At 39.6% G+C, this 10,776-nt stretch overlaps 1 protein-coding gene across 4 annotated transcripts in view; it reads left to right on the top strand.

The window, feature by feature from the left end:
- The window catches only part of Nek1 (NIMA related kinase 1), a 132,909-nt gene that overhangs the window by 3,962 nt on the left and 118,171 nt on the right, over nt 1–10,776 (top strand). For all 4 annotated transcript variants that reach the window (XM_021218780.2, XM_029531854.1, XM_029531855.1 and 1 more), the window contains exons 2-4: nt 2,693–2,840; nt 3,233–3,329; nt 6,888–6,985. In XM_021218780.2, the coding sequence (XP_021074439.1) occupies nt 2,724–2,840; nt 3,233–3,329; nt 6,888–6,985 (312 nt within the window). In that variant the 5' untranslated portion in view covers nt 2,693–2,723. The remainder of the gene's footprint in view (nt 1–2,692; nt 2,841–3,232; nt 3,330–6,887; nt 6,986–10,776) is intronic.

The following is a 10,776-nucleotide window of genomic DNA, read 5'->3' on the forward strand; positions in this document are numbered from 1 at the left end:
GTTCTAATGGCAGTGAAAAGAGCGTCTCAGCACTAGGATGGATGCGCTTATGAGAGAGAGGGCGAGCAGGCAAAGAGCAAAAGCTTCCATCTTCCATTTATGTGGACTGTCACCAGAAGGGGTAGCCCAGATTTAGGATGGGTCTTCCTATCTCAAATGATCCAGATCTGAGTGGGTCTTCCCACTTCAAATGCTCAAATCAAGAAAAATCCCTCACAGGTATGTCCTGCTTCGTGGATTTTTCAGCTGATTTAGTTATCAAGTTGACAACCAAGATTAGCCAAGTCACTAACAACTTCATCTTGGTTGGATAATCTTTGAAGTATGATAATCATACCAGTTAATATTAAGGTGGACATGAAGGTACACACTTGTAATTCCAACATTTAGAATAAGGAGTTTGAGGAAGGCATGACATTAATAACCTGCCTCAAAAATAAAGTCTTTATCTTTATGACAGATAAGGATCTCACTAAGTAATGAGGTTTTTCCATACTAATAAAAAAGACTATGCAAGTAGAAATGGGCAAAGCATATAGAGAAAATACAAATGTTCATTAAATGTAGATTTTTCAGAAAAAGAATTGAAATGCAACACTATTTGTCTCATCAAACATCAGCAACAAGAACAACATGACACATGCCTCAAGTAGTCAGTATATGCTTCAGTTGTTCCTCAGTGTTTAAGTACATACTCTGTCTATCTACATTGTTGGGTGAATAGCAGACACAGATTTCAATAGTACAAGGCAGTGCTTCTCACCCTTCCCAATGCTGCGGCCCTATGATACAGTTTCTCGTGTTGTGATGACCCTTACCATAAAAGTATTTTCACTGATACTTCAATTTTCAATTACTGCAATTTTGTTACTGTTATGAATCATAATGTAAATGTCTGATATGCAGCCAGTTTGAAAGGAGTCTTGGTTGAGACCAACACTGTATAAGGTCATGTAACCAGTAAATGAACCCTTTGTGTTAGTGTTATATTGCTGTAAAGAGACATCATGACCAAGACAACTCTTATAAAGAAAGCATTTAGGTGGGGGCTTGCTTATTGTTTCAGAGGGTTACTCATTATCATAAAGGGAACACTGCAGCAGGTGGGAAGACATAGCATGATACCAGAGCAGTAGCTGACACCTTTGCATCCTGATCCATCAGCAGGCCTTCAAGGGGATGGGGTGGGACATTTGGCTTGGTATGGGCTTTTGAAATCTCAAAGCCTACTTCCAGTGATACACCTCTTCAAACTAAGCCATACCTCCTCCAACAGGGTCACACCTCGTCCAGCAAAAAACACACCTCCCAGCCTTCTAAAGAGTTCTTTGGGACTGTTCTCATTTAAGCCACCACAAGCTCCAAGGTTCTACTGCTCTTTTTAAAAAAACAAAGTTTATTATAATTGTGTGTATATGTACATATGGTGTACTTGAATATAGGCATGTATGTCATGCTCAAGTGTGGAGGTCAGACAACTTTATGGAGTTTCCTTCTTCCAAGGATCAAACTCGTCTCCAGGTTTGCCTGGCAAGTGCCTTTAACCCAGTGAGCCAGTCATCTTGCTGGCCCTGATCTTTAACTTTTTAACTTTTGTTGCTCCTCTGATTTTTTTTTAAATATATATATATATATATAAAGAATAGCCACTGTTAATAAGAATATCTAAAAAGCCGGGCGTGGTGGCACACGCCTTTAATCCCAGCACTCAGGAGGCAGAGGCAGGTGGATTTCTGAGTTCGAGGCCGGCCTGGTCTACAAAGTGTTTTTGAAACGTGCGGGATAGCATTTGAAATGTAAATAAATATAATAATAAAAAAAAAAAAAAAAAAAAAAAAAAAGAATATCTAAGAACCGTTATTTTATACAATCTTGGTTAACTGTGGTAGATGTTTACCATTCTAGCTGGCAGCATGAGCCTGGGAGAACAAGGGCTAAATGAGGCAGACTGAAGTCTCATATAAGAGCCAACTTTATTCAGGGCATCAGATAATTTATACTTTGAGGGTTAAGAGTAATATGAGTAAAGTATATGGTCACAAGGACAAGCCGAACATGGCAAAAGTGTGGTTTTCTGTAGAGGCACAGAACAGCAACAGCTGAAGTCAGTTCCCTCCTATCTCTTACACCTGGGAGAAGCACAAACCCATTCCAAGACCAATTCTGGGTTTTGAAGAAACTGATATCACAGGACTCTTGTTTTCTGAAGTTTTCTCACAAGCTCTCAGAATTCTCACAGGACTCCATTCTTGGACTGTATTCCAACAGATATTTCTGCATGATGCTTGAGTAATATGTTTGCAAGCTTTTAACATTTGCATAGTCTTTGATTTTTAAATTTCATCCTAAGAAAATCCTTACAACAAATAACGTTAAAACATAAGTACAGAAAATTTACCTGAAATTGTTTAATTGTTGAAACAATTTAAGAAAATTTAAGAAATTGTGTCTTTATTTATCCTGTATCCTTTTATTAAATGAATACAATAATGCACTGATTCATGTAGGCAAAGATTGCCTTTATGTGTCTGTACTATTAGTATGTTAGTACTGGATACTTCAAAGCATTATAATAAAGCTGAAACCACTCTTTCTTTTTGTTTTGTTCTAAGTTTATTTGACTTTTAGTCAAGATGTTAGATATCTTTTTGTTAAAACTTGCTTAATCTCTGTCAACTCTCTTTGTGTGTAGCATATGTATAAAAATGCCTTAGGAAAGAACCATGGAGAAGTATGTTAGACTACAGAAGATTGGAGAAGGTTCATTTGGAAAAGCTGTTCTTGTTAAATCTACAGAGGATGACAGACATTATGTTATCAAGGAAATTAACATCTCAAGAGTAAGTATGATTTTAGTTCAGTTGCACAAGTAACAATCTGGTTATGATGGAACATTTTTATTACAGAAATGTGTAACCTAATGAGACAGAGCTGTAATTCCACTGAGGACCACTAGTTTCTGAGGGATCTGTGTCCTTTCAGATTTTTTTCTGATATGGGTCTGTAGCAGTATGAAAAAACTTACTTTCCTATAACTTAATCTAGATTGGGCACTCTAAAAGAGTTTCACTTACAGATTCACTTCTTTCTTTTTTAACTTTCAGATTTGAGTGTGCATGTGTGTGTGTGTGTGTATGTGGTGTTGTACCATTTTTTTAACTACTCTCTCATTAGTGTGCTTTCAAGTTTCTTATTAGTGGTTTTACTAGTTTACTTTTTCTTCCCATTTAAGATGTCCGATAAAGAAAGGCAAGAATCAAGGCGAGAAGTTGCTGTGTTGGCAAACATGAAGCATCCAAATATTGTCCAATATAAAGAATCATTTGAAGGTCAGATTTATTTTACAAATATTTAAAGTAAGCTGTAAGATACTTGTAACTTTTGAATATTTTCCTTGTAAGGAATTATTTTGTGAATGTATTTTCAAGAAAAAAAAATGTTTTTTTGGGTTTTTTTTGTTTGTTTCTTTCTTTAATACATATAAATGTAAGTGGCAGTTTGATTCTAGGACAGAATTGACACTGTTGGGGTCCATCAAAAGACTCTCACTCACAAAGACCACAGAGACCGCCATCACTGCAAAACACGAGGTTTTTTATTGATCCAGCATGTTGGGGACTCCCCTCTCAGCACGCAGGCCAGAAGAGAGACCCAGAACAAACAAAGAACACACTTTTTATACCTTGTAAGGGACAGATTCGGGCAACAGGGCTAGCTGGCTTATTCTCATTGGTGTAGCAAGTAACCCTTTCAGGCATTGGTTGGTTTGTATAGGGTGACTACCTTTGGCCTAGTGACTCATTTTGCCTGCCCTTATGGTGGGTTATTATGATTGGTCAGCAAAGCAGCAGTACATTTTGAACTTATGGGTCAGCTATTAACATCACAGCTATTGACAAGGTCAGGGCATTTGTGGGTTTTTCTCAGAATTCAGTGTGGGGCAGGGTAGGGGAATTTCTCTGGGAACTGCTAACCTTGTTATGGTTATTTTTCTGAGAACAGTTCATTTTGTTTTGGCAGCTGTAGACTTAGTCTTTTTGACCTCTATGTTTCTGTAAGTCCCTTCAGAGGGGAAGGGGCTGGGTGGTCTTGAACTCATTTGGATTCAACAATGCCAAACTGTTCCCTTGTAGCTTAATACTGGCTCATTGTTATTAGTGATTACTTAAAAAGAAGCAGCAGAGTACAAAAATTTGGAGGGCAAAATTAACAATAACTAATCTTTTACTAATGCTGAGAAAATACTCTGATCCTGACTTTTAAAAATAATTTCCTTATTTTGTCAGTTCCTCCATGTACAATATAATTTAGTTGTATTTCAGACGCATGCCACTTTGTTCTTCTTTCTAACACTCCCTACTCTCACACCCTCCACCTTTCATTACGTCACTGACTTAATTATGGTTGGTTGCATGTGCACGGACATGGGTTTATTTATTGAATCTTGGGCAGTTTACCAGTGATTATACCTTTGAAGAAAACTTCGACCTCAGCAGCCAGTAACTGCTACTGTTGGTCTGGGCAAGTCTTCATGTGTCCCTCTCCTGTCCATCCTAGAATATTAACAGACTATGTCTTTACCTACAAACATCAGGATGATTCAAAGGGGAGGTTTATTCTTTAAATGTGGCTTGATGGATTTTTGTTCGACTTCATTTTAAAGTAGTACCTGTTCCTTATAACGTTTGAAATGTACAGGCATGCATAACTACAAGCTCTCAGTTCCTCTCATGTTCCCCTTGTTTCAACTCGCGTGTTTGACAACCCACTGATAATTCCTAGCCTGTTTTCTGTGCCTACACAGTACATTCTGTGGTAGGCAAACAAAGTTCTTGTTTCTTCTTCCCCTGCTCTGTGACTCAAAAGGTGTGGGAGTCTTTGCAGTTACCAACAAGCATCGCTTAGTGGCTAGCAGCTCGAAGCCCTCTGATCTGGCTCACATCTGACACTTTCCCTCTTTCAAACCCGGCAGCAAGTCCAGACCTCTGAATTTCTGCTAACAAGCTGCAAATGGACTTTCTATGGATTTGCTACAGCAGCTCACAGAACTCTAGGAGACGTTGTACTTAACTTTATAATAAATGTGAGGCATGTATGTATACACACACATACACACACACGTATGTCTTTTATATTGAACACACATACACACCCCAAACTGGTAGAAAAGAGAAATTAAAACTTCTGGGGCATTTTGTCTCCTAAACTAAGAGGTGGTAAAGAAAAGAGTGCTAGAACTAGCCACACAGTGCTTGCATTAAGTCTTCTGATTCACATCCCAGTCAGGTTTCCCTGTTGTGCCCTTAGTTGTTCTCTGATTTGTCTTTGTCACTTGTCTTGCCTGGTTTTGGTTTCTTGTTTGAAGTTGAAACTATTTCAACTTATAGTAGCTGCTTTGGATTTTAGAGAGTCTTTAAAATCCTGTGAGCCTCTTAGTGATAATAGGGTTTTTATGTATCTGTAGTCTTGGGCAAAGTAACCAGACAGGCGGAAATAAGATGTTAGAAGAATGCACATACGTTATGTCTCTAATAGAAAATAACATTCCGATAATTATATATTTAAATAAGTATTGGCTGGGTGTTGTGCAAGATGCCTGCAATACTAGCACTAGGGAGGTAGGAGCAGGAAGATTTTTTTGAGGCCAACCTGGGCAAAGAATGGAGACTTTGACAAGCATGCAGGCAGTGGGTTGATGGATGGGAGGAAAAGTGGGGGAGATTGGAAGGAGAGAACAAATGATCATTTTTACCTGTGAATAATAGGTATCTGAGTAGCACAAAGTATAACTAGCTATATCCCCAACAATTCTCAAATGTCTTTGTGTTCTGTGGAACCTCCCATATTCCCACCTCCCTCTTTCCCCATGCTCCAGTACTGGAGATCAAACTTGGAGCTTTATATGTTCTGAGCAAGCACTTGCTCTAAGTTACATCTCCAGCTTTGATACAAGATCTTGCTGATTCTGATACAGATTAGTCTCAAACATGCCTCCTGGCTCCACACTTAGCTTACACAGCGTGGATGGTTTGCTTTCAGCTGTCTTTGAAAGGCCATCATTCTTTTCTTGGAGTTAACTCTTTTTACTGCTCTTTGTTCCCTTCCAGAAATAGTCTACATATTAATAAGCATATAAGTGATAACACACCATGTGCAACTTGTGGATTATATAGAGATTTTTATTTCATAGTGTCGTTTTGTTTGTTTGGTTGGTTGGTTGGTTTTTCGAGACAGGATTTCTCTGTGTAGCCCTGGCTCTCCTGGAACTCACTCTGTAGACCAGGCTGGCCTCAAATTCAGAAATCTGCCTGCCTCTGCCTCCCAAGTGCTGGGATTAAAGGAGTGTGCCACCACCGCCTGGCTATAGTGTTGTTTTTAAGGCTTATTTTTATTTTGTGTGTGGGTTGGCCTCTGTGTATCTAAATGTAATGAATGGTGCCTATTTGGTGCTCTTGGAGGTCATATCTGATGAAACTTGAGTTATTGACGATTATGAGCCACCAAGTGGGTGCTGGGAACCAAATTCAGGTCTCTGCAAGTGCTTAACCGTTCAGTCTTCTCTCCAGCCCCATTCTATTTGCCATTTCTAGCATGTATATTTATTTAGATTATCTCTTCATCCCAATCATAGTCATACAGATTCTTTTTTTTTTTTTTCCAAGACACGGTTTCTCTGTGTAGTCCGGGCTGTCCTGGAACTCACTCTGTAGACCAGGCTGGCCTTGAACTCAGAAACGCAGAGTGCCTGGGCTGGCTTTATGCCCTAACGTTCTGAAGATGGCCTACTCTTTGTCTAGCTGATGCTTTTTTAGCAAGTCTTTAACTTCATTTAACTGTGCTTTTGATGCAGCATTTTTAAAATGGAATTTAATGTTTATATTTTGTAGAAAATGGCTCTCTCTACATAGTAATGGATTACTGTGAAGGGGGTGATTTGTTTAAGCGCATAAACGCTCAGAAAGGCACTCTGTTTCAAGAAGACCAGGTGAGTTGTCGTGGAGGAGCTTGATTCCTACTCCGCTACCAAGAAGCTACTCAAAGTGTGATTCTGTATGTATTCATTGGCTGAGGTGGTGGTGGGGTATGGGGGTGGAGCAGGGGATAGAGGCTCACGTAGCCCAGGCTGACTTAGAACTTCCAATCATCCCACCTTTACCATTTGAGTGCTGAGACTGTGGACATGTGCCACCACACCCAGCTGGATATATTCATTTTTACCTATGGATGCTAATCGTAATTGCTAGGGCAGGCTGCTATTAGACCTGATTTTTTAGTCACATCTCTAATTAGCTTCCATCTTTGTTTAGTTCCCTGTCTCATTTTCTACAATAATATATTCTTGTATGTATAGTATAAACTACATCCCACATGCATATGTATGTGTATGCACGTGCATGTGCTTATGCATATGTAACCTAATTATTCATTATTACTGGTTAATTATTCTCTGTCCTGTCAATCTGACTTGATCATATCTTCCAGGAATATAGTGCTGCTAAATAACTCTAGTTCTGGAAGCCTTTCATTTGCCATTGTTTGAAATCTGATTTGACTACCAAGGACTCCAAAGTATGGCCCACCTTACCTAAGCAGCCTTATTTTTAGATATTTTTTTCTTAATTTATTGTCATTTATTTTAGCAGATATTTATGGAGCCTGGATTTTTCTGTTGTTGAGATTTGTATTTGGACATCTACTTTCTCCTCTTCATTGTATTTTATCTTGATTATTTTTGTAACATCTTCCCTCAAGTGCCTTATTATTCTACTTTTGTTATTTAAAGTTCAGCTCAAGTCCCAATGGTTGGACCAGCTCCAGCAGTGTGTTCAGCAATCCAAGGAGATGTGGGGTTGGCAACTAATGTACACACACTCACACACACTTGATGGGTGAAGCAAGGGCCCAACAACTTTATTTTCTCTTAGTCCTTATGTACCTTTAGTGAAATCCCCTATTCATGGAAAAATATCACACTGCAATCAATTCTTAATTTTGAGTTTCAGTTATACACAATGCCTGCAAGGCTTTTTTTTTTTTTTCCCCTCCCCAAGACAGGGTTTCTCTGTGTAGCCCTGGCGGTCCTGGAACTCACTCTGTAAACCAGGCTGGCCTCAAACTCAGAAATTCGCCTGCCTCTGCCTCCCAAGTGCTGGGATTAAAGGCATGCGCTACCACTGCCTGGCAAGGTTCATTTTTTTTTTTTAAAAAAACAAGTTATTCAAAGTCCCATACCTGTTTACTCAGTTTCCCATGTGGGTTCTAACCACAATAAGTCTGTGTTCTAAAGTAGTAGCTTTTCTATTACAGTTTAACAGAATAGAATTTAAGCAAGCCAAAATATTTTAAACAGCCACTTTCGCTTGTACTGGCAGGTAGCAGTTTTCAGTTACAAGAAAGGGGATAGACATCATATTATTCCTATATAATACAACTCTTAAATTCATCTAAGACTGTTAACTATCAACCTATTCTTATATTGTTTTCATCATAAAGTAAATGGGCAGTCAACTAGAGAACTTTAGCTCAGAAATCTTTACTTTTCTTAAACCAGCAGAAAAAGAAGAATCTATTCAATCTACATGCTACATAGCACTGAATCCTTAAGGTGCACACCAAAGCTCATCAGCACATTTATAGTTATAGGACCAGGGCAGGCAGGTTTCACAGTGGCCACAGAAGCTCAAGCTTAACAACAGCCACAGAAATCCAGAAGCCTTTGATCATTAGCCTGCCTCCTGTAGGCGAAAATAGTGAGCCCTTAGTAACCTGGCTCGTTTTGTTCTTATTCTCTGACATTAGCAGACCGTTGATTTAGTAACTAGGAATACGTTTTTCATGTTTGTGTTGTACCCTAGGTTTTCTGGTACAAAGCAGCTGACAAAAGATCCTGACCTGATTTAATTCATTGTACTTGTATGTGTACCTTGACCTAATCTTTTTACCCATACGTGTTTTTAATTTTTCTCAGAACTCTTCAGTAAGTCATTAATCTGAGTGGCATTGCTTTTTGGGAAACCACCACTATTGTTATGCATTGGAATTGCATTGCTCAGTGGGCACCTAGAAACCCCAGCCCCAAGGACACTCACACAAGGCAAAGGTCAAGGTGGCCAAGGCAGCAACAAGTGCAGTAGCAAGGGAGCTTCCGGAGCAGGACTCGGGCTTCGCCTCAGTCTTTGAGGTGACTCACTGAGGCTTTGCTGAGCCCAGGCTCCTGGAGTGACCTCAGCTCCTCCTGCTGTGTGCCTACCACCAATCAACTCTTTGCATTTTCCAGAACTGATTTTCTTTGCTCTTTTCTGTCTTTATTCTGATGCATTTCTCTTTACCACCCAGTTTCAGTTTCTTGCGTGTTTGTGTATAGGAGGATGAAGGGTGGTATTCGTTCTTTCAGCTCTTATGACTAGATACTTTTTCTTACTTTATAGATAAGGAATCTAAGAGAGCTTAAGTAACTTTCCCCAAATCTTATAGTAGGTCTTGAACCCAAATCTTATAGTAGGTATTTGACTTCGAAGTTTCTCTTTTTAAAGAGTCCCACTCTGAAGAGCTCAGAAACAGAAAGGCCGTTTCCTGCCGCCCTGTCTCGGGTTGCTGCTTAGTTTGCTGTAGGGATTCACCTTTTGGCTCTTCGTTATCTGGTGGGTGAGTTGGCTCTTCTGTATCTTTGTTGTTTGTTTGAGACAGGGTTTCTCTGTGTAGCCCTGGCTGTCCTGGAACTCACTCACTCTTCTGTATCTTTAAGACTAGAGCGTCACCCCTCTGGAATTAGTAAGTGACTTGCTTTTTCTCTCCAACCGTCTTCATAGCCCCAGCTGAGCCCTCTTTCTTTGTAAATGAAGTAGCGTTACAGCATGGTTAACTATTTTCTTGCAAATAGCTTATACTTGCTTTATTACTATAGTGGGTAAGTTGAGGTAAGAGACCATATGGCTCTTAAGTCTAAACTGTGTATTCTATGCCCCCTACCTCTTTCCCATTTTTGTTGTTTTGTTTTTTGAGACAGGTATTCTCTGTGTAGCCCTGACTGTACTGAAACTCACTCTGTAGACCAGCTGGCCTCAAACTTCAGAGATCCACCTGCCTATCTCTTGAAGGCTAGGATGAAAGGTGTGTGCCACCACCGACCAGTCTCTCTTACTCTTTTCAGAATCAATTTCCTGACCCCTAGTTTATGAGCTCTCTTGGTACCTTTGCAAAGCTAGCTCCTGCACGTATCTGACATTGCTGAGTATATGTGTATCAAGAAGAACAGCTATGAGAACCAAGGTAACAAGGGAAGCCTGTGAAGTGGAGTGATGCTGGCATGGTTTCCTTCTCCTAGCTCTCACAGCGGGCGGACTGCACGCAGCCTTCTCTTCAGCTGTGCTTCTCTCTGACCCTCCATGCTGTTTCTGCATACACCTCCTCACTTATATACACACTTCATCATTGCAGCTGTTGGTGCGTCTCCACTACTCTGTACTCTTGAAGTCATTTTTCTCTACTCAAAATGCTTATGTCACTACTGAGAAGTATTTTGAATTTTATGCTTTTCTTACTCAGTAAATATCAAAAAAAAAGGGAAAAAAACTAAACAGATTTTATTTAGATTTAGTATTTGTTTTTTATTATTTTTGGAAAAATATTTTTGGATATTTTCTTTATTGACATTTCAAATGTTATCCCCTTGCCTGGTCCCCCCCGTCCCGTCAACAAAGGAGTACACATAGCTCCAGCTGCAGAGGACGGCCTTGTCTTGCATCAATGGGAGGAGAGGTCCTTGGTCCTATGAAG

The sequence above is a fragment of the Mus pahari genome, chromosome 19 (genome assembly GCF_900095145.1).
Source record: "Mus pahari chromosome 19, PAHARI_EIJ_v1.1, whole genome shotgun sequence".
NCBI lineage: Eukaryota > Metazoa > Chordata > Mammalia > Rodentia > Muridae > Mus > Mus pahari.